This window comes from Zonotrichia leucophrys, chromosome 18, assembly GCF_028769735.1.
Source record: "Zonotrichia leucophrys gambelii isolate GWCS_2022_RI chromosome 18, RI_Zleu_2.0, whole genome shotgun sequence".
Lineage (NCBI taxonomy): Eukaryota > Metazoa > Chordata > Aves > Passeriformes > Passerellidae > Zonotrichia > Zonotrichia leucophrys.
In genome coordinates, this window is record NC_088187.1 from 916,829 (window position 1) to 940,060 (window position 23,232).

Sequence of the window (23,232 nt, forward strand, 5' to 3'; positions counted from 1 at the left end):
AGAAAAATAAAGCTTTAAGTGATTTACAAAATTCAGCAAGATCTCAGCCAGAAAGCTGTGACATCATGTATGTTATTTTGGTGCATGGAAAGGGTAAAAAAAGAGGGGAAAGCAAAGGAAGTGGGAAATAGAAGTGAGAAATGAGGAAGGTGAAGGTTCCAGCCCAGCCAAGAGCAAGATGAAAATATTCACTGACTTGTGAGGATCAACCCTGCCACAAACTATGGCCTGGACAGGACAGCAATAATGAAACTGTCATTTGTAGCTTGGGGAAGGATGTGGCAGCATCTCTGGCCTGGCTCTGGAAGGCAACAGGGGACAGCTCTGGGCTGAGGGCTCTGCTCTCTGCTTCCCCTGAACCCTTCCTGCCAGCAGAGACCAAACCCTTCAGCCCTGCATGCTGGGATGGGACAGCAGCTCCTCGGGGGCAGCAGGGACAGGGATGGGCAGCCCCAGGAGGGCTCAGGGAGTCCCCAGCAGGGACAGGGAGGGGCAGCCCCTCGGGAGGGATCTGGGGGTACCTGGGGGTCCCCAAGCAGCAGCACCAGGGCTGGGGCACAGCAGAACCACCAACACCCACCCAGGGCATGCTGCAGGTTCCTGGCAGAGCAGGAACGATGAGAGGGAAGTTTCTGAGGTGTAAAATGTCCAAAATTCTCTCAGGAATGTCAGCTCCTTCTGCAGAGGCTAGGAGAGGCACAGGAAGGGCCTGGGAGCCAGGGGACATCACTGGGGTGGGATTCATGAGGGGTCAGCATAGCTGCCCCCAGCACAGCTCCCAGCCCCAACCTCTGCCCTGCACACCCCAAACTTTGCTGATGAGCTGCAGAAACAATGGAGGTGAGGGACTGGGGTTGGAGCTGTGAGTGACACAGGAGCTGATTGATGTAATCACAGCAGAGGTGGGCTCTGGGCACACACTGCCCTGCTCTGGGCACACATTGCCCTGCTCCATGGGCACACACTGCCCTGCTCCATGGGCACACACTGCCCTGCTCTGGGGGCACACACTGCCCTGCTCTGAGGAGACACACTGCCCTGCTCTGGGGGCACACACTGCCCTGCTCTGGCCATGCTCTGTCACCGTGCCAAGCATGAGGCTGCGCTTCCAGGAACCAGCAATGTGGGTCACACTGCAGGGCCTGCCTCCCAGAGCAGGGGAAAGACAAGGACACAGGAATCTTGTGCAGAACTGCCCCAACCCAGCCCCCGGGTGATGCTGCAGCATGGAAGTGGCAAGGGTCCAGTGGCTCTGGGAGCAGGCAGCAGGTAGGTCTGCACCTCTTTGTTGGTCTTGTAGGGGAAAAGAAAAGTAGAAAGGGTTGAAAGAACTACACAGACAAGAAGGAATCAGAATCTGACAGCCCCCTGATTTCATCCACGAGAAGGTTTGGCAGTGATTTAATCACAGCTCACGGACAGCTAGGAGGCAGAAAGGTCAGAATTACTTTCAGGAATTATTTCTGCTCATTGCTGCTCTGCCCTCACCACACCAGCCCAAATCCCTTCACAGCCCCCTGAGCAAGGCTCAGCTCTTTATGGGCACCACCACCACAGTATCTGAGCCAGGGCTGGGCTGATAACAACATCCCTATGTTGATAACAACATCCCCGTGCTGGGTGTGACAATGCAGCACAATCACGGCCCTGCCTTGGGGGCAGCAGCACCGGCAGGGCTGGCTGATTGCACAGAGGAGCTGTTTCTGGGCTGGACAAAGCCCTGTCCTCTGCCCAGCTCACTCAGGGACAGCTGACACCCCACACCACTGCCCTACTCATCCTTACATGGCCAGACCTGTTCAGGGCCCTGGAACACCCTCCTGTTCCAGCAATGTGCCCAGGAGCACTGGCCAGGCTGGATGCCACCTCTGACTGACCACTGGGAGGGGAAAGGCCTGCAGCAGCTCCCTGTGACCCAGAGAGAGCCCTGAGTGAGACCCCAGCAGGGACAGCACCAGCAGGGACAGCACCAGCAGCTCCTCTAAGCCAGAGAGAGCCCTGGGTGAGACACCCCAGCAGGGACAGCACCAGCAGGGACAGCACCAGCAGCTTCCTGTGACCCAGAGCCCTGGCTCAGACACCCCAGCAGGGCTCAGGAGACTCCAGAGAGGGATGGCCATGGTTAAGGTTCACCTACCAGCCCATCTGCTGGCCACAGCATCCCTGCCCAGCCCGTGCAGGCACCGCTCCAGCGCGTGGTGGATCCTGTCCTCCGTGCACGTGGTATGCTGCATTTTAACTCATCTCCTGCATTGAGGGGGAAAGAAGGAGGAGAGTTAATAAAGGGTTGCCCTTGGTGGCTCCAGTTGTCACTGGCCATGGTCACAAACCCACCCCAAGTGGCAGGGAAGGCCCCAGAGCTGTCCCCTTGCTGTCACACAGCCACCGTGAAAGAAATTCCACTTGCCCTTGAGGCAACAGTGGAAAACACGGAGGGGATGTGAGCCCAGCACAGAGGACATTGTGAAATTGTGCCTGCAGCCCTGCCACATCCCACCCCTGCTCTGGAGCCCTTGGCTTGCAGAGCCTGTGCTGCCCAGGAAGGTTTCTCCCAGCCAACCCTCATCAAGTCTGGGACACCAGGAGCAGTACGGGGGATGTTCCTGACCTGAACAAACAGAGGTGCCCAGGTGCCCATTCCCTCTTGCCCTGCAGCCCAGAGGGACCCTGAGGCAGCTGTCCCCCTCTCCCAAGGCACTGAGATGGATCCAGCCCACACATTCTCTGCCTCTTGTTTAGAAGCAACACAAATGCACAAAAATAATCGAGTAAGAAGAAATAAAAGCTGTGAGTGCTAAAAAACCACCTGCAAGGCAGCCCTTGCTTTGAGCCTGGACAGCGCCCATGCCACACAGCCACGTCATTCCCAGAGAAGCTAAAACACTCAATTCTCTGCCCATTTGGCCAGGATTTGGGGCCAGCACCCAGCAGTGGCTGTGGCCACCACAGCCTCACCCACTCCTGCCCCAGAGCCACTGCGACCTGGCAGAGGCTCCGGAGCCCTCCCTGCCCCATGTCCCCAGCATGGCCATCTCCACCCAGCCTCCATTGCCAGAAGCTCCCTGGAAGGGCTCAGCTGAGCCTGGCTGCTGGAGCTCATTGAGAATGCAGGGAGCCACCTCCAGCCCTGCCCCAGAGAGGAGCCACCAGCAGCTCCCCGGAGGTGACAGCAAACACCCCAAGTACCCCTGACCTGCCCAGTACCCACACTCCCCTCACCCCAGAGGGGCTGCTGGGCTCCTCCTCACTGCCAGAGCTGAGCTGGACCCTGCAGTAGATCCTTTACCTGTGCCCGGGGCCAGGAGCACCAGGAGGAGTGCCGCGGTGCCACAAGGCAGCGCGGAGATCGAGCCCAGCCCTCGGCCAGGCTGGAGGCAGGAGAAAGGCAGTGAGTAAGAGCCCAGGGTGACTCACAGACACCCCTGCACCAGCCAGCTCAAAACCAGATCAGTCCTCGGGGGGAACGGGCTCCTCACCCCGCACCAACCCCAGCATCCCTTCCTGCCTGCCTTGGCACACAACGGGAGGGAATGAGAGATAAAACCCACCCTGATATTGCTGTCACTGTCAAACCACAGAACGCACTCTTCCTGCTGTGCCATGGACCACACAGGAGCCTGAGCCTCCTCCCAGGGCAGTGCTTATGGAAGCACTTCCCGTGGGAAAGGCCTGGCTTCAGCCACCACAACGGAGCAGAAACTTCCCTGCTGTCCCCTCCTTGCCACCCACGCTGAGCACAGTGACAGGGGACAGCTCTGGAGAACACAATCTGACTTTCAGGAGCCCTGTTAAGCATCTTGAGAATACCAAGAAAAACAAGTGTTGAGGTCAAGGCTTTGGAAAATGCTTTGCTTTTTGTGAGGGTGTTGAGCAGCTCCACGTGGCACCACCCCAGTGATGGCCCAGCCTTCTCCACACAGCAGGGACAGCACCTGGGTTTAAGAGCCCCAAGTCCTCAGAGAAACCCACCTGCCCCAAGGTTTTGCCCCATTGTCAGCAGATGCCCAACAATTCCCAGCATCAGGGCTCAGGGCTAGGTTGAACCCATTCCCTCTGAAGGTGTGAGCATCCTAAAGGGCAATTTATAATAATTAATTATTATAAAATATTTAATTTTTAAATTATTAGTTATTATAATGAATTTCTAACAAATTACTTTCTTAAAAACCACTTTTTAAAGTGAGTGAGAGAAGGCCCAGCACACCAAAGCTCAGCTTGTGAAGTATCCTGAGATTATCTGTGAAGCTGTCCTTGCATGGGTGCCAGACCCTTGGGGAATTTTCAGCCAGGATTGCTTGGTTAAGAGGCTTCATTCATCTCTGTGGGACACAAAGGTGAGCAGACAAATTAAATATTTCTGTTAATTAACACCAACCAAGTAAACATTTACCCTGTGGTGGGAAGTGGGAACCTGCTAACCACTGGGTTTAGATTTTCCCTTGTCCTGCTTGAGACAAACAATTTGTAAAAATTAAAAAAAACCAGTTTTGAAACAGTATGAAAAAGAATTATCAACAAAACCCATCTTTTGCTGCTGAGCTGTGAAGCCACCAGAGGTCACGGGAAAGCCTTGGGGCATCACAGCTCCCTGACGAGGACTTTCCACTCAGCTGGGACCCGCTGGGGTTCCCCACTTGCCTCCACACCCTGGGACCTTTCCAGGGCTTTCCTGGTGCTCAGGATCTGCTCCATGCCCAGGAGCAGAAGGTCCCTTGGGAGCCAAGGTGACACCAGCAGCTCTGCAGGGCTGGGACAGGGCACAGAGCTGCCTTTCCAGCAAGGACAATCCCTTCTCTTGGGTTGGGGTCCACCTGAGCCCCATCTCCAACACCCAGGGGACTCTTCGGAGCTCCATCTGCAGTGGTGGAGCCCAGGACCAGGGGGAAGAGCTCAAAGAGCCAAAATGAAGCAGTGGAGAGGATCAGACCCCCCTGCAGGAGCCCTCTCACCCCCCAGCAGAGCAATCCCGGGAGCCGGGGGCTCCACCACCCCAGGAAAGGCTCCAAGGGCAGGAGAACGGGGCCAGGTAACACATGGAGTGAGCTGAGATCTTGAGATCCCAGAAACATCTCCTCGGACAGAAAGGATCTGCCAAGGAGCTGCCCAGGACCTTCCAGAGGGGATCCCGCAGCTCCACCGGCACCTGGAAACCCGCGGGTACCCTCGGGCCGGGACAACGCCCTTTCCTGCCCCGATTGTTCTGGGGCTGAGCATCCTGGGCAGGAAATGGGAGAGGAAAAACAAAGCCCTTGTGCCGGGGGAGCAGCTCTGAGCGCACTGCACAAGTTTGGGGACAGTGGCAGCGGGTGCAGGGACACAGATCCCTCACCTGGGTGGGTGCCAGGACGTGGCTCAGCAGCCAGAGGGGTTTGGGCACCAGGGGAACCAGAACAAGGAGCTTGATGACGCTGAAGGAAGCAGGAGCTTGGGCTGATGCTGCAGAAGGAAAATAATTTGGTCTAAAGCAAAGGGATCCTACCCAGAGCTGTCTTCAAGGTGAGATCCTCAGAAAAGAGGATCATTGACTCCTCTGAGCTCCAACTCAGCTCTCTGCCTCCTTCAGCTCATCCTGGGGGGAAAGGACAGGAGCTCTGGGAGATCCTCACTGCAGAGGAAGGGCTGGACATGGAGATGTGCCCCGGACACCGAGCCGGGCCCCAGACACCGAGCCGGGCCCCAGACATGGAGATGTGCCCCGGACACCGAGCCAGGCCCTGGACACTGAGTTGTGCCCTGGACACAGATCTGGGCCCTGGACACCGAGCCGGGCCCAGCAGTGCAGCAGCACGTGCCTGGTGCCTGCTCCTCCAGTGAAACTGTTTTTCTTAGATTACAGAAGAAAACCTTGGGTTTCAGCTGTTTGCTTGCAGGGTTTTGCTGCCTCCCCTCCACCTCGCAGAGCAGCCACAGATAGAAAGCCGAAGCGAGGGAGGGAGGGAGCAGCTGGAGGAAGCCTTTGTGGGGCACGGGGCAGTGCGGGGAGAAAGCTGCGATTTTCAAGAAAAGCTTCACCTCGGTGTTTGTCAGCGAGCGAGAGCGCTGCACGCAGCAGGAGATGAGGCTGATAAGATGCTCGCTCAAACCACAGCAAGGCAGGGTACCAGGGGATCCAGGAGGCAGCTGGGGTGACAAACATCCTCCCAGGGTGCCTGCAGAGGAGGCTGTGCCAGCCAAAGCCCGGCTCAAACAGGGCTGGGACATAGGCTGCTGTGACACTGAGGATGAGCACACACAGCAGGGACCTGAGGGACATTCAGTGCTGGGCTGTGAACCCTCACTCCAGCGAGTCCCCACTCCCTGAGCCAACAGGGGCAGAGGCAGCAGAGGAGGAACACGGAGAATCGCTCCCCAAGAGCTCCTGAGGCAGTGATTTCATCTCAAAGCAGAAGATAAAACTCCTGGCATAAGAAGAAAATCTACTTCTGGAATAACGAAAGTGCCTGTGCCTGCAGGATAATGGTACTGAAGGGCAGGAATGACATGGGACATCCTACTGCTCACAGGAGGAAACAAATCCTGAGTTATGAGTGGGACAGAAATGGTGTTTTGGGAAGAGGAGAGGTACCAGCCTTGGGAGAAAGAACAGGAACAAGCCTTGCCCACGCTGCCTTTCTGAACTGCAACGCCTCATTTACAGCAGAAATGTGAGAACTGGGGAGCTCTCAGAGAGCCCCAACTGCAGAGCTGCCCCAGAGCCAGAGACCAGCGCTCTCTGTCTCTGAGAGCTGGGCTGCAGGAGAGGCTCCCACCGCGGGCCAGGGAAAGCACCTAACGTGCAAAGCGGTTTCAGAGTGCTCCGAGTGTCAAACAGCACTCACAGAACGAGTGTCAAACAGCACTCACAGAACGTGACACAACAGGGGCACAGCAGCACGGGTGTCACACCCAGGGCTTGGTGCCTGCTTCCCCTGTACCAACAGCAGGGTTTTACACCCAGGGCTGGCTGCCTGCTCCCCTGTGCCAGCAACATCACCCAGCATCCCGTAACCCCAAGCAACAGCACCCAGCAAGCCCCAGATCCCCGGCAGGGCAGGGCTGACTGTGGGACCCGCAGGGAGCAGAGGAGAAGCTCAGGCCCAGCCCCAGCCCACAGAGGCAGCGCTGTGCCCGCTCAGCACCCGCGGTTTCATCGCCGGCCCCTCCCGGCCCCGGGATCGGAGCAGGAAACCCACTGGGGGCTCAGAACAGCCTAAGACGAGTCAGCCCCACTCAGAGCCCTCCATTCCAGCCCTGGGTGTCGCTGCCAAGGCGTTATTCAATGGGATTTCCCAAATCCCAGCCCCAGGATTACCTGTGTTACAGCACAGCTTAAGGCTGGGCTCAGGAGGTGAAGGATCTGTGAACGCCAAAAAATAAACTCGAGAGTGAAAACAAACAACAACGGCTCCAAAGGGCAACCACCTTTGTTGGGGAGTTTTGGCGATAAAGTCTCCACTGAAAGAAAGGAAAAAATCCAAAATATCAGGAGCAGGGTCCCAGCACTGCCCTCGGCTCTGGGATGTGCTGTCCCCCAGCTGATGAAGGCACAGAGAGGGTCCTGCAGCATAAGGAGCAGGACTCAGCACTCCCAAGGTGAAAAAAGCCCGTGGGGGCTCCCAGCATCACAAACAGCTGCCAAGGGGGCACCTCTGTCCCATCCCTCCACTGGAACAGCCCTGGTGATAACGGAGATGTGTGACCCCAAATTCAGGATTGAGCTGTCCCAAGGGTGTGCAACCAAAGCTGCAAACTGAACCACAGGAGGAGCAAAACCAGGGCTGCAAGAGGCTCAGCAAAAAGAACAAAAAAATCCAAGAAACTGTTCTGAGGTGAGAGAATTCCTCAGTGAATGGAGAGGACGCCAAATAAATCAACCTGCCCAGAGGGTGCACAAGGAGAGACTCAAAGAGTCAGAACAAAACCTTGCAAGTCATCATTTCAAAACAGTGTTTGCCCTCATCTGCCTGTGATTCAAAAAGCAAAACCTGAGCCAGAAAAAAATGAAACGTCTCACTCCTGACCAACAGAGACATTTTGCTCCACAACCAGTTTAGATTCACACAGCAAAGGGCAAGCCCCCAGGAGGCCAGCCCTCCCTGGGAGCAGTGGGACCCACCCAGGTGTTTCACCTGCCCCCAAGGAGGGTTCCTGTCCTCCTGCAGCACCCCTGAGACATCCCAAACCTGGAGCTCCGGCTGCTCCTGTGTCCCCAGAGCTCCCAGTCACTCAGTTCCACTCCCTGTGGAAACACTGGTGGCTCCCTGGGACCAGGGACAGCTTTAACCCCGTGTGAGGGCAGGGCTCAGAGTGGGGAACCCCAGCAATCCCTGCACAGCAGGCAGAGCTCCTGCCCGGGGCAGAGACCACAGAGGGGCTAGGGTCTCCTCCTGGGGTGTTCAGAGGGGCCTGGACACAGCCCTGGGCCCTGAGCTCTGGCCCTGCTGGAGATGAACCCCTGGATCCCTTCCAGCGTGGCCCATTCTGGGATCCAGGGCACCTTAAACCCCCTCTGAGCTGCAATGAAATCCATCAGCAGAAACGATCCCCTGCTTGTCTCAGCTTTTCCACCTTCTCTATTTTAACTTCAGCACTCACAGCTCAGGTGTCACCTGTGCCCTGCGCTCTGGCCCTGCTGGGATCCCTTCAGGCCTGGCCCACCCTGGCATTCTGGGATCCAGGGCACCTTAAACTCCCTCTGAGCTGCTATAAAATCCATCACCAGAATGATCCCGTGCTTGTCTCAGCTTTTCCACCTTCTCTATTTTAACCGCAGCACTCACAGCTCAGGTGTCACCTGGGCACTGGGGACTGGCTCTGTGAGGTGCCTGGATGAGCTTTTTTAAACATTTCATAATTTTAAAATAGAAACAGCCCAGGCAGAACCGAGGGAGGTCCCTGTCAGCCCAGCGGGGCTCAGGGCACATCCCGACCTCCCACCTGAGCACCGCCGGGCCGGCAGCAGCTCATCCCCCCCCTCACTCACCTCCGGGGCAACCGCGCGTTATTTCTGCGCTTTTTAACCTCAAAAAGCCGACTCAAAGTAGCTACAAGGTTATTTTACCGGAGCTCAGGCTGGTGGCTGCAGCGGCAGCTCCCGGCAGGGATCAAAGGACACCGGAGCTAATGGGGGTCCAGTCCCGGCTCCCTCGGGAATGCCCGCACTCTCCAAATTAACAGGGGAGCTGTAAAGACACCGCTAATTAGCCGGCCTGGCCCCTGCGCGATTACGGGCAGCCAATTAGCGGCAATTCGCTGTCCCGGCACAGGATCAACACTCGCTGCTGCTCTGGAGGGCAGCACCCACGGGGAGAAGGGCAAAGTGCCCTCGGTCCCTGCTCTGGGACACCTCCCGGTATTTGTGCTCTCCTCCCCAGCTCTGGGACACCTCTCCGCTGTTTGTGCTCTCCTCCCCAGAGGAGAGCTGAAAATAATTTTCTCTGTGTCCCCAAATCTCGTTCCTGGAGCCGCGGCAGCTCTGTCAGCACACCCGGGGGCAGCGCTGGAGCTCCTCCTGTGCCGGGCACTTCGCTCCTTGGCACAAACATCCAACAGTGAAACCACTGACCTGCAGCGGTGTTCTGGGGGTGAGGAGCTTGGGGGGCACCCTAAAGCTCCGTGTTTAAAGAGTTGTTGGGTTTGTCCCTGCCCCAGCTCCACCTGTGACTGAGCAGCACCGGAAGCATCCCCCAGGCTCCCCGGGTGTCCCAGTGCCCATCGAGGGGGGACAAGGACCCAGCACCCGTCACCTCCCAGGCTGCTCACCCCTAAAGGAACGCAACACAGGCTGCTGCTGTCCAGAGCTCCCAGAGGGACCCACAGGTCCATGATCAAAGCCCAGAGTAATGTGAGACCTCTCTGCCTCAGTTGCCCCTCCAGCAGGAGCAGCCAAGGCTCCTGCTCAGCAAAGTCCCTCAACTGCACAGGTGAACCAGAACTTTCTTACATCCTCTCACTTTTATCCCCTACTGCAACCTTCTCAATCCCATTTATAAACCTGGCAGAGCAAGACATGCCAAAAAAGCATTTTTATAATAAAACATCCTAATTCTCCACCGAGGTTATTTCTAACCCACAAGAACCACTTGCCTTAACCAAGACATCCTGCCACGGGCACCCAGCCTCCCATCCTCAAAGTCTCTGAGCAGCAAAACAATGACACAGAGCCAGAAGTGCCCATGCAGCAGCAAATTGCAGAAATAAAGCTGCACACGAGAACACCACATGTTCCCAGCAGCACTGCAAGTAGGGGAGCTGTGGATTCGACCAATGGGACCAGAACTGCCCTGGAACTGCTTTGTTTTGTTGTTTTGGTTTTTTTTAAATCCCAAATTTCTCAGAAACACAATACAGAACTGCCTTGTCCAGAGCCCTGCTGCTGCAGCAAGCGCTCAGCTCAGTAAATCTAATTAATGAGCCAGGAAAAGTGTCACTCGTTTGCTAACTACTGCACCCGGGGCTGCCAAACAGACAGATAAAGGATTTAGCTGGGGCCCATTCCAGCCAGAGGAGCTGGGAACCTGGCAGGGAGAGCAGGAGATTAGAGGGGGCTGAAAAGAAAAGGAGACGAGGGGGAAAGGAAAAAACATCCCGCTAGATTAGCACTTTGCAAATGCACGCATGTAAATCAGCTTAGGTTGGTCATAATGCCACCCTTGTGAGCATCTGGGCACAGCAGCAGGCAGGGCCTGCCCTGAGTGGGGCTCAGGGCCCCAGAGAGCAGCTCCATCACAAACAAACAGTAGCTCCCCCAGAAAGCAGCAGCTCCATCACAGAACCAGCAGCTCCCCCAGAAAACAGCGGCTCCATCACAAACAGCAGCTCCCTCAAACACCAGTAGCCCCCTCCCAGAACTCAGCCCTGCTCTCACCAGCTCTCAAGTTTGCACAGGAAGCCAATTAAGGGAGACCTGGGAACAAAGGAAGATTCATAATTGCAATTAAGTCTTCAAAGGGCTGGTCATAAGCATGGCCGTTGCAGATGGAGCTGGGGGAGGGAAAATCCCAACAAACTCTTAGAAACCCTTGGGGGGCTTTAGGATCCCCCCCAAGCTGGAAGAGCTGCTCACTCCCAGAACAAGGCATCACCTGGCAGAGAAGCACTCAGCCCTGAGGGGCCCAGGCAGGACCAAGAGATTTGGGGTTAAATCTGCATCAAAGGAGTCCAGCATTTGTCCCTTACTGCTGCTACTTCACCCCATCCCATCCCAGAGGTCCTCGTGGCTCTGGCCCCAACCCTGGATGTGCTGCTCGCTCCCCTGTGCCCCTGGCAGGAGAATGGATTGAGAAGAGCTGAGAGGAAAGGAAACTCACCCGAGGTGCCAGGGCCACCCCTGGGGATGTGAGCAGAGCACAGAGGGGCTGCAGCAGCAGCTCTTGTGCCACTCAGGACGGCTCCACTGTGCCCGTGCCCGCTGCCAGCCCTCACTGGCACTTCCCTGTGCTGGCACCTCCTCTGCTCACACACTCCCAGCTTCCCTGCAGCCCCTCCCAGCACCTCTGAGCAGCTGGAGAACACCTGGCAGAGCTGGGGAATGGCTGGGGCAGGACAGAGCTGGGGGCTGGGGCTGCTCCCCTCACTGGGGATGCTTCATCCCCCAGGCCCCCGGAGCCCCAGCAGCTGCAGCAGGAGCCCCAGCCCAGCCCAGGCTCAGGGAAGTGCTGCTGTGGGACCCCAGAGCCCACAGGGACAAGGTGACCCCCCAGTCACCCACAGCATGTCCCAAAGTGCTGCTGCTCTCCCCCACAGGTCCAACTCCTCCTCCTCACCCCCCTTGGAGTTGTTCCCAGGCTCAGAATCTGCGGTGTGACCTTGGAAAGTCCTTTGTCGCTCTGGAAATGCTCTGGCTCTGGGTGGTTTTGCATAAGCTCCTTTCCCTGGGATGTTTTGCCCTCGTGCTGAGCACATAGGGCTGGGTAACCAAATGAGGTCAAAGAAAATTCCAGCCAAAAGCCCGGCAGCCTCGGTGGGAGCAGCCAAGAGCATCCCCAGGAGCACAGGCTGAGGGCTCTGCCTCCCCAGCAGCACCAGAGAATCATCCCAAGGTGGGAATATCCCTGAGGAAACCAGCAGCACTGCACAAGATCCAAAACAACCCACAGGGGAGCAGGGACCTGGGATGGTGCCTCCCAAGGGTGGTAAAATGGGAGAAGGGAACTCCTCAGAGCCCTCAAAGCCTGCAGCCCCCCATGCTGGGGTCTCCTGCCATTCCAACACTTCCTAGCTGAGCAGGAAGCCCCAGGCCAGGAGCTGAATCCCAAATCCATCCCACCCACATCCCAAATCCATCCCACACAGATCCCAAACCCATCCCCAACCAAATCCCAAATCCATCCCACCCAGATCCCCCTCCCCAGCCACGGCTGGACACAGTTTCCAAGGACAACCCACACTTCTGCAATTTCAGAGATCTTCTTACCCCACCTTCCGTGTGCTGCCCCAAAAGGAGAAGTGCTCGGGGCCAGGGGGAAGTTGTGGTGCCCTTTCCTATCCTGGAGAGGATTTCAGGCTCCTGCCACATCCGAGGGGCAGCTCTGGCCACGCTACACAGGGCCCTGCTCTGGGGCGAGCAGTTCCAGGAACATCAACAGCCCAGAGCAAGAAAACCCAGAAATAAAGCCCAGACACAAATGATGGGGCAGAAATGACCAGGCTGCCCCTTGCACTCACCAGATACCCCAGCAGGGCACGTGGGCACAGAGGGCTGGGCACGGAGGGGCAGGAAAGCAGCTCCAGGGCCAAGCCAGGATGTGGGCTCTCTTAAGAGATGGCACAGGTGGGCAAACTGGGCAGTCCTGGGCCTTCCCCTCTGGTTTGAGGGGTCAGTTCCCCCCAGGCAGCAGCAGCAGAGCCAAGAGAGCCCCTCTTCCCTCCCTCCCTGTGTGTGCCCACCTGGGCTGAAAGAGCAGCTCCATCCTCAGCAGCTGCTGCCAGATCCAAGGAAAGGCTCTTCCCACCACCATCCCCAGAGCCTGCTCCCTTTGTTCAGCACAGGGCTCTGCTCTCCACTCTGGAGCAGTTTCAGCCATCACTCCTGTCCTGCTCTCCACTCTGAGCAGACTCACTCATCACTCCTGTCCCTGCAGCCACCAAACCTGGATTTCTGCTGCCACAATGGAAATTCCATCCCTGGGTAGAGGGAAAGGTCTCCTGCATCCCTTCCCCAGGGGGTCAGGTCCCGTTAGCAGGTTTCTCCAGCACACCCAGAAGTGGCTCAGGCCCCACTCACTCTTTACAAGTTCCTTCCGTAGCTCATCCCCAGAGAGACACCCGTGGTGATTTCAGAGGGACAGAAATTACAGAACATTAATTAGCAGGGAGAGCATCCCAGCAGCCACAGGGTCAGAACACAACACCCAGAATTCACACCTCGTTGGGGGAGCAGCACACAAGATCTGCCACTAAAAGGGCTCCCATCCCCCTGAACAAGGGGGAAAATCGACTTTCTCAGAGGGACCAGGTCCTCAGGGCTTGCAGAGGAGGACATTCAGCAGGAAAACCCAGTTCCCCTCAAAAACTCCCCAGAGCACAGCTGCTCAGAGGGAGAAACCGCTGGGAGATTAAAGTCCTCACTCAGCACCAGCTAAAGAAGCAAACTGCCACTGCTGCCCCACAGAATATTGATCTCCACAGGGATGCAGCTGAATGTGGCTGCCCAGGTGCTCCCTGAGAGTTTATTCGTGGCATGGCTGGGGTTGGCAGGGACCCTGTCCAGCCTGAAATCCTTGTGAACTTCTGCGCAGCCAACACTCCTGGTGTCCTGTTCCTTACAGCACCAGAAGCTCCAGGGTTATCATCCTGAGCCCCCAAAAATGATGGAGTCCGAGCAAGAAGAAAACCAATAAACCATGCAGTGACTTTGGGGCGCCCCATCATCTCTGTGCTCTGCTGTGGAGCCCCGTGGGAACTCTGGGTCTGTCCAGGAACAGGAGCCATTGCCTCCAACAGCCAGCCTGGATGGGGATGGAGAGGCCACCCAGGACATCACCAACAACCAGCCTGGATGGGGGTGGAGAGGGCCCCAAGACATCACCAGCCCATCCCCACCCCTGCCCCCAAACTGGGCTCTGGGAGTTTGGCAGAACTCAGCCAGCTCTGTTCTCCTCCTCAAAAACCCCAAGGCCAACAGAAATGACACAGATCTGGTGTGAGTAAGAGCTGCCCAGTTTTATAGCTCGGTTTTCAGAGAGGAAATGCTCTTGTTCCTGGCAGCAATTCTGAAAACCCCTGGCCACATGATGCAAGAGTTAATTTTAGCCTCTACCAGTCACTGTCAGCGCAGGGGAGGCTGAAGTTCCACCCCACATCACAGGCAGTTCTGCTCCAGGTGAGATCCCAGGAGTGAGCCTGGGGACAGCCTGGAGGGGGCACAGCCTGACAGGAGCTGGGGGACCCCAGCAGGATGAGATGGGAGCCCCAGGGCTCCTCTCCAGGGCAGGTGGGAGCTCAGCACAGGAGTTTGTGTGTGCCACAGGGAGAAAGATAAAAAATCCAGCAAGTGCATCATTCAGAGAGGGAAAAAGGTGTGTCCCAAAGTGCAACAGCAGCACCAGCCTGAGCTGTTTGTGCTGAGGAGGAGCTGAAGGACTCAGCAGAGGCCAGTGACCCCTCCCAGCACTCCAGGGACAGGCACAAGGGCAATCCCTGCTGGGGGGGGTTCTGTGCCCACTCATGGGGCAGAGCTGGTGAAACCCTGTGTGTGTCCAGGCTCAGCAGGAGACCCCCCAAAAGCCTGTGGGACACCTGGGGTCCATGGCCACACAGAGCAGGCACTGAGCCCCTCCCATGAGCCCCTGCAAGTGCCCCAAGGAAGGGTCTGGATCAGGAGGGTCCCAGCACAGCCCCATGTCCCACATTCCCACAGCAGCTGCCCCACACAGGGCCCTTCTGTGGCCATCCCTGGGAAAATCCCTTCTCACTGTGCAAGGCCACGTGTGGGTGGCACTGTCACCTCCAGAGCACAGGGAAACACCAACACTACCACACCAGGAGAGCTGCTTCTCACCATCCTGCATTCCCCTGAGCCATCCCTGCCTCTCCAAACCCTTCCCAGGGTTCCTGTCCCATCCTGTGCTCCCTGAGCCTGCCCTGCCCCTCCAAACCCTTCCCAGGTTCCTGTCCCCACAAATGTCCTGTGGCTCCTCACTCTGCCCCCCTGGGTCACAGGACAGGGCAGGGTTGGGTCTGGTGGGTTTTTCTATAGAATAAACATCTCCCAGCCTGGACGGGGTAGGGACAATCCCAGGGATAGGGTTGGGTCTGGTGGGTTTTCCTATAGAATAAACATCTCCCAGCCTGGATGGGGTAGGGACAATCCTAGGGATAGGGTTGGGTCTGGTGGGTTTTCCTATAGAATAAACATCTCCCAGCCTGGTTTGGGCCAGGGACCCTCCCAGGTGGCACAGGGGTCCCTCCCAGAGGGGACCCTAATCCCTGCCCCACTGCCTTCCCCTCACAGCTCCCTCCTGTGCAGGCGCTGATCCCAATACCTCCTGGCTGTTTGGAAAAACAAGTTTACACGTGAGGTTTCAATTGGCGCTGGCTCTGCTGAACTCCTCCAGCTGTGACACAAAGTAAGTGAGAGACAAACCTACAAACATGCAGCATGACCATTTCTGAGGGCTTTTTGTGAGCTCTAATGCCAAACCCACTAAACAGATTAACTTCCAGCATAAACAAGCAAGTAAATCTTTCCCCCAAGGCCCTGTGTATCCAAAGGAAGCTTTAGAAGCTGCTTCCTGCCATTGTGGAGGCCCTGCTGGGAACCCAGGAGCCTTTTCAGTCCCTGGCTTGGTTGCCCAAACCCTGTGGATTGCTCCTAGCACCGCTGGCTGCAGCAGCGCGAGGACAGACGGTGGCAGGGATGTTTCTATGCCCATTGCCCTCATGCCAGGGGTAAGAGGGGCTGGATGTCACAGATGGTGACAGGGACATTTCTGTCCCCATTGCCCTCAGGCAGGGGCAGGCAGGGCTGGAAGTTACAGATAATACGTTGTCCCCATCACCCTTGGGCCAGGGGGGCTGGATGTCACAGATCTTGGCAGGGAGTTTTTGTGCCCATCACTCTCAGGACAGAGGCAGGCAGGGCTGAAGTCACAGACCTGCCAGGCGGATGTGAGCCCGACCTGGGGGGGTACAGCAACAGCTCCCCTGTGCCAGCAAGGGCAAGGAAGGAAGGAAGGAGATCTCCAAAGGGGGGACAGCCCAAGGACACGGGCACCCATCCAGCAGTGGCCAAAGCCAGCAGGCTTCACCCCCTGAGCACCCTCACACAGCCAGGGCAACATCAACCCCTCCTTGGGAGGGAGAGCAACGAACTCAGAGCCTGAGACATTTCCAAAGCCATGTTCACCCTGGGAGGCTGCAGGCTCAGCCCTGGAGGCCATTCCCATGTCCCAGAGGTGCAGGGGACAGCACACAAAGGGAAAGTGCTGGCACTGGGGACATTGGGGCAGCCCCACTACAGTGACCCAGCTCCAAGCCAAAAATCCATGGAGAGCACGAGGCAAGAGGTGCCCCCTTCTCCACACAAAGAACCCGTCCATAACTCTCTGTCCCCTCTCCCCAGCTCAGGGACTGATCTGGAGGTGACACCACTGCCACAGGTGACACCAAGAGCAGCCCGGCCCTGAAGAGCCTCCAGCCAGGCTGCCACAGCCCTGACCTCAGAGCGAGCTCCCAAATCCCCCAGGCACCCACCACAGGAGCAGGGAGCTCAGCACAGGAGCTTCCAGCCCCAGATCCTCCCAGGACGGGCTAGAGCTTCCTGGAACAGGGGCTTTTCTCCAAAAGGGGCAGGAAAGGGGCACCTTCATCCCAGCACTGCTGCTGGGGGATGAGCAGGCCCTCATCCCAGCCCTGCTCCATCCCAGCCCTGCTTCATCCCTCCTGGGAGCAGCCCCTTCATCCCAGCCCTGCTCCTGGAGCTGAGCTGACACTGACTGTGGACACCCCATCTCCAAAGGCTGCTCCTTAATCCTAAAGCACCACCCTCATGGTGACCCCTGCTTGGAGCCCACTTGGAGCAGGTGGGACCATGTTTAATCCTCACCTGGAGCAGGTGGGACCATGTTTAACCCTCACCTGGAGCAGGTGGGATGGGGTTAACTCTCACCTGGAGCAGGTGGGACCATGTTTAATGCTCACCTGGAGCAGGTGGGACCATGTTTAACCCTCACCTGGAGCAGGGGGGACCATGTTTAAACCTCACCTGGAGCAGGTGGGATGGGGTTAACTCTCACCTGGAGCAGGTGGGACAGGGTTAACTCTCACCTGGAGCAGGTGGGACCATGTTTAATGCTCACCTGGAGCAGGTCCAACCGTGTTTAATGCTCACCTGGGGCAGGTGGGACCATGTTTAATGCTCACCTGGAGCAGGTGGGACCATGTTTAACCCTCACCTGGAGCAGGTCCAACTGTGTTTAATGCTCACCTAGGGCAGATGGGATGGGGTTAACTCTCACCTGGAGCAGGTGGAATCTTGTTTAACCCTCAATATCCTCCATCACTTCTAAACCAGCACCAGGATCTGGCCGCTCAGGACCAGGGAGCTCCCAGGCTTTGGGCCATAAAAGTGGAGTTTGGGTTTGCAGCCACTGCTCCACACCCAGGAGCTCCCTAAGGGAACAGCCCCTGGCATGGAGACCAGACCAGCCTGGGGACAACTCCCAGTTAATGAGCAGCCCTCGGGGAACACTGACCTTGATGGCTTTGATTGCAAGCCAGCTCATTGATCCACGGAGGCCTCAGGCAGGAAGGATCCCCACAGCTGCATGAGGAGGAGCAGCAGGGATCTCCCACAGCTGGAGGATGAGCAGCAGGGATCTCTCCCAGCCTGGAATTCCCTCATTCCCACTGCAAAGCCCCCACACCTGAGAGATGCTGTGAGTCCCCCGGGCAGCTGCATGCCGTGTGTAGCCATTTAGGAGCTCTATCAACACAAAAACACCGAGAATGAAGAAACATTGGCGGGGTTTCACATGTACAGATTGCCAGAAACAATGAGAAAAGGGAAATGCCACCTGAAAGGATGGGAGCTTGTTTGCTGAGAAGGCTCTAGGCTGAGGGTTTAAATAGACACAGAGCATGGGGGAAGCAGCTGAAAGGGGAAGCGTTTCATCCTAATTTGAGACAACAAAGAATAGGCCTTTGTGGAAGGGATGAAAACACTTCTGCAGGCCCGGAGCAAGGCGCCTTTCCCAAAGTGTGCAGCAGCAGCAGCCGTGCCCCATCTGCACAGCCCCGCCTGGAACGGGCAAACACGGCAGGGAAAGCACCCGGAGCGGCCACACAAACCCTGCAGAGAGCTCACAGCCGTGGCAAATCCCTCCCCCGGCAGCGCTGGGGCAGTCACAGGATCGGGCTGAGCCGAGCCCTTCCTGCTCAGACACAGCAGCTGCTAGCGGCGTGACGGGGACCGGGACCGTGTCCTCTGTGCTGGCACCCCGCACATGGGCTGTTCCTGCCAGCTCTGCTCATTCTGCTTCAACCTGCCCTAAAATGAGCACCTTCACAGAGAGAGCTCCTGCGGCACCCAGTCCTTGACAGTTGTCACCGAGAATTGTCACCGATCACTGTCCCAGCGCCACGGCAGTGCCCCACCCAGCCAGGGAGCGCTCTCCTATCCCCTCCTCGCCCTGCCAGCGGCTCCCATCTGCCGGGCAGAGCCACCTGCGGCCCTTCCCCAGCTGGCACAGCCAGCTCCAGCCCCGTTCCGGGAAGGAGCAGCCCAGGTGGGAGCGCTCAGCCACAGCTGCCCGGGCAGGTCTGGCCTCCAGGCTTGGCTTTGCCAATGCAGAGACTGAGTCTGGGTGAGCTCTCAGGCGCTGCAGGTTCAACGCAGCTGAAGTGAAACCAGCCCAGCCGCGGGCTGCAAACCCTGCCAGGCTCCCAGAGCATCGCTGTGCTGTGGCATCCAGCTCCGGGCTCCAAACCCCGCCAGGCTCCCGGAGCATCGCTGAGCTTCTGCCGCAGGGCCCCAGCTCCGGGCTCCAAGCTGCCCCAGGCTCCTGGAGCATCGCTGTGCTGCGGCTGCAGAGCCCCAGCTCCGGGCTCCAAACCCCGCCAGGCTCCTGGAGCATCGCTGTGCTTCTGCCGCAGGGCCCCAGCTCCGGGCTCCAACCTGCCCCAGGCTCCCCGAGCATCGCTGTGCTTCTGCCGCAGGGCCGCAGCTCCGGCTTCCAATCCCCGCCAGGCTCCCGGAGCATCGCTGTGCTGCGGCATCCCGACCCCAGCTCCCATCCAGCCGCACATCCCTGCTGGCCCTTCCCGCTGTGCCAGCCGCCGGGAGCCCAGCAGCCACAAGCTGAAGCTGCTTTATTTTTCTTTTTTTCTTTTCTTTCCTTTTTTTTTTTTTTCCCCAGTGGCAGAGCTTGAAATCAGAGATGAACAAGTCTGAAGGAGCTCCCGCCTGGCCTCTCATGTATTCCAGATGCACATGCTCCAATCGCCGCTTGCCAAACAGGATACGAGGCGCAAGGAAATAAAGCATTTTATCTTCAAGCTTTTCCAAGAGGGTATTAGAAACAATGGGGAGGAAATACAAAATTAACACTAGAGAAGAGCAATTGGCAGTGCCCTCGCGAGGCTGTTCTTCATCACAAGGCTGCCTATTCAGCGGCTTTCATTAGGAAAATCACATCGCAGAGCCATTCCCAACAGTGTCCCTATTTCCTAATTAGGCTTCGCCAAAGAGCTGCATCTCTCAGTTCCCGCCCGGCGCACAATCACAACAATTACCATTTCATTGCACCCGGCCGCAGAAAACACCGCAATTAAAGCATCTGAGGAGTCACACGGGCGCGTCAGCAGCGAGACAAGTTCTCACGTCGTGCTAATTGGCGGCCAGAGAGGGATCAGAAGGACGGGAACGGCGGGGCTCGGTCTCCGTGCTGGGAAAGGCGCTCGGGAGCTGCGGCCGCTCCCCCCGGGAGCCGCGGACGGGGCTCGGTGCCAGCGGGGAGCGCTCGGGACGGGTCCTGTCCCACTCCGGGCTGCGGCATCGGGAGAGGCTGTCCGGACCCCCGGGAATGTCCTTGGGTCACAGCCCGTCACCAAAGGGCCCTGACCCAGCCCCGGGTGATGCAGCCCTGGGTGGGGTGCAGGTGTCACCTGGAGCGCCCCGCGATGGCTTTGGGTGGGTGGGACCTGTCCTCACACCGGACACGAGGGACAGGACAGGGATGGGGAGTCCTGAGCCTCGGAGGGAAGGGGTGCAAAGGAGAGAGGAGGGAAAGAGCTGCAGGGCCTGGATTGCACCCACAGCTCCCATTTCCTCCAGGCAGCGACATTTCCAGCCCGAAGCAGCAAACCACAGAGCTGCAATGTGGGCAGCAGGGCGATGCCCAGGGAGCTGGGGGGCAGTTTCCGTATAAACCTCATCCTCCCTCCCCATCCTCTCATCTGGAAGCTCAAACCGCTGCTGGGAGCAGAGCTCGGACAAAAAAGGAGCCTCTCGCTGCTCACAAGAACACGGGGCACTCACCTGAGTGACACCCTCAGGCACAGTTCTCCCCTTGCAGAATAAAAATGCAAAACTGGGCAGCCCCACTGCTCAGCGGGCGCCCAAGAAAGAGAAGTGGAAACTGCTCCAGGGTGAGCAGCAGCATGGCAGGGTCCCCACGCCGAGCTGGGCTGTCCCTGGTGCCCAGCAGAGGCAGAGCAGTGACGCTGGCAGCCCTCAGCCCCGCGGCTGCTGCAGCACGGGCAGCTCGCCCGGCCAGAGCAGCTCATCCCGCTGGAGCAGCGCTGCTCCTCTGTGCCAGCACTTCCCACTGCTCTCAGTTCTTCTTTCTCAGTGCTAAACCCACATCTTCATTTCCACATTCAGCAAGAGGGCACTCGGGGCCACTCCTGGTTGGTTTCTGTCCCAGCTGGATGCCCTGATCTCCATGGAGGAGGGAGAAGCCAGTGGCACCATCCCACAGCCCAAGGTGTGGGGCTGCCCCTCACCCAGCCGAGGCACAGCAAACTGCACTTTCTCCCTCTGAAGGGGCACCTCGAACACATCTCCTGCCCTTTCCTCTGCCCTGAGCAGCTGCAGAGCTGCGGGAGCAGGACAGGGGTGCCCACACAGGGCCGGGAAAGGCTGAGCACCGAGCTCACACCCCAGCCCCTGCCACAGCACACCTGGAAAGCTGCAGAGCACCCTCAGCATCACCTGAGCCCTCCAGCCTCACACAGTCACCGTGACTGAGGGACAGAACCACTGCCACCACCACAGCCAGGCTCTGCCTCTTTATCTTCTCACCTTTATATGTTTGAGCTCTAATCTGAGCAGCGCCCAGAGCTCCAAACCGCTTTGCAACCAGGTTTCGGAAACACTTCACAACTCCATCCGTGCGTGTGCTTTGAACAAGAGAAAAACCCAAACACCAAACCAAGAAACCTTTCTGAGAGCAGGAAATCAAAGCCTTGACATCCTGCATAATCCCTGGAGTTTGCAGCGGACTGAGATTTAGAAAACTGACCTGAATGGGAGAACAAAGCAAATTGCAGCTGTGCAGCAGCAGGGCAGCAGCAGGAGCAGCCCCAGCCCGCAGCTGCCTGAGCAGTTTCGCTGCCCCGGGAGCAGCACGGCCCGAAACCAGCCCTGAGCACAGCACACGGTGCTGGGGACAGCAGCCAGCTTGACACAAACATCAAAACAAAGCGCTGGAAGCTCTTTTCTCCCGCTTTCGTTAGTGATTTGAATCAGCGGAGCATTTTTCTCCATCAGGGCTCACACCTCCCAAGCAGCTCTGAGGGAGCTGGGCCGGGCACTGCCCGGGTGGCACTGGGAGGCCACAGGAGCAGCACCTGATGGGAGGGAGATGCTCTGGGCAGGCACAGCGAGCAGCACGGGCTGCTTGAGAGGCAGCGCGGGCACGGCCCGGGGCTGACGCGTCTCCAGCCCCCGGTGCTGGAGGGTGACGCTGCTGAGCTGCTCACATCCCAAACCACATCCTGTTGCCAAAGCAGCGCCTTCCCGGGGCTGCTCCTCAGCCCCCCGGGCAGCCCGGACCCGGCTGAGGGAACGGCCGGTGACCTTTGGGTCCCTTCAGGGAGGGCTCCTGTGCAGAGCCCGGGTGAGTCACCGCCTGCAACCCTGCCAAAGCCCCGGAGGGGAGCGGAGAGCCCCCGGCATTTCCCGGGGACCCCGCCGCAGCACGGGGGTCCCCTGGGGCGGGCAGGGCTCCACACCTGGCCCCGAGCGGCAGCTCCGTGGGGCCACGCGGAGGAAAACAAACACAGAGTCCCGAAATGAGTCACAGCAGCCGGGCCGTCCCCACCCGGGCTGACACCAGCTCCTCCTGGTCAGGCACGGGCTGCAGGGGCACCCTCCAAGGTGCCAGAGAAACCCCAGCCCTGGCAGTGACACCCCGCTGGGGGGTTTGAGAAGTGCCCCCAGTTACACACGAGCCCCGCACGCCGCCGCTTTCTGTCCCTCTCCTGTCCCTCCATTTACAGCGAGCCCCTGCCAGCGGCACTGCCCCCTCCGGGCACGGCCGTGCCCAGCGCACCAAGCCCCAACCCGCGGCTTCCAGGGACACCCGGGAACACAAGAGAGCCCTTCCTCCACGTACACGGGGTGCACGGAGCCCCCCGCCCCGCACGGTCCCCCCGCCCCGGTCACAGGGACACCCCTGGCTCCGTTCGTGCACGGTCCCCCCGCCCCGGTTCTCCCCCCGGCTCTCTCACCTGCGGGGCGGCTGCCGCCGGGGCTCCGTGCCCATCCTCGCCGGCCCCGCCGGACTCTCGCCGGGCTCCGCTCCACGCCGGGCGGCACCGGCGGCACCGGGGCGGGCGGGGCTGGCGACGGGCCCGCCCCGTACATGTGCGCGCCCGCCCCGCCCCGGCCGTGCCCCGGCACCTGCCCCCCGCCTCCCCGCTTCCTCCGCCCGCACAGCCCTCCGTGCTTCCCTCCATCCATCCATCCATCCATCCATCCATCCATCCATCCATCCATCCATCCATCCATCCATCCATCCATCCATCCATCCCTCTGCTCCTGCCTCCCTGCCTGCACCCTGCCCTTCACCCAGCCAGTCACCCATGGATCCCCTCTTCTATCCATGGATCCCCTCGTCCATCCATCTATGGACCCATCTATTGTGGTACCATCACCACTTTCCCTTCCACCCTTCACTCTTCTCTTCATCCACCCCTCCTTCTGTCCCTTGCTCCTGCCATTCTGCCCCTCATCCCTCCGTGCATCCATCCACCGTCCAGCTATCCATCCATCCATCCTTCCTTCCATCAATCTCTCCCTCTTTCCAT

General features: G+C 58.5%; 1 protein-coding gene across 8 annotated transcripts in view; it reads right to left on the reverse strand.

The window, feature by feature from the left end:
* PIK3R5 (phosphoinositide-3-kinase regulatory subunit 5) overlaps positions 1-22,743 on the reverse strand; it is a 40,235-nt gene extending 17,492 nt beyond the window's left edge. For 2 of the 8 annotated variants that reach the window (XM_064728566.1, XM_064728565.1), the window contains exons 1-2: positions 11,289-11,643; positions 2,138-2,247 (exon numbers count right to left, since the gene is read on the reverse strand). In XM_064728566.1, the coding sequence (XP_064584636.1) occupies positions 2,138-2,234 (97 nt within the window). In that variant the 5' untranslated portion in view covers positions 2,235-2,247; positions 11,289-11,643. Of the gene's footprint in view, positions 1-2,137; positions 2,248-3,969; positions 4,071-7,291; positions 7,316-8,962; positions 9,162-11,288; positions 11,645-22,653 lie in introns of those variants that run through there. The other 6 variants (XM_064728567.1, XM_064728568.1, XM_064728569.1 and 3 more) reach the window with 6 other exon arrangements.
* Between the last annotated feature and the right edge of the window lie 489 nt (positions 22,744-23,232).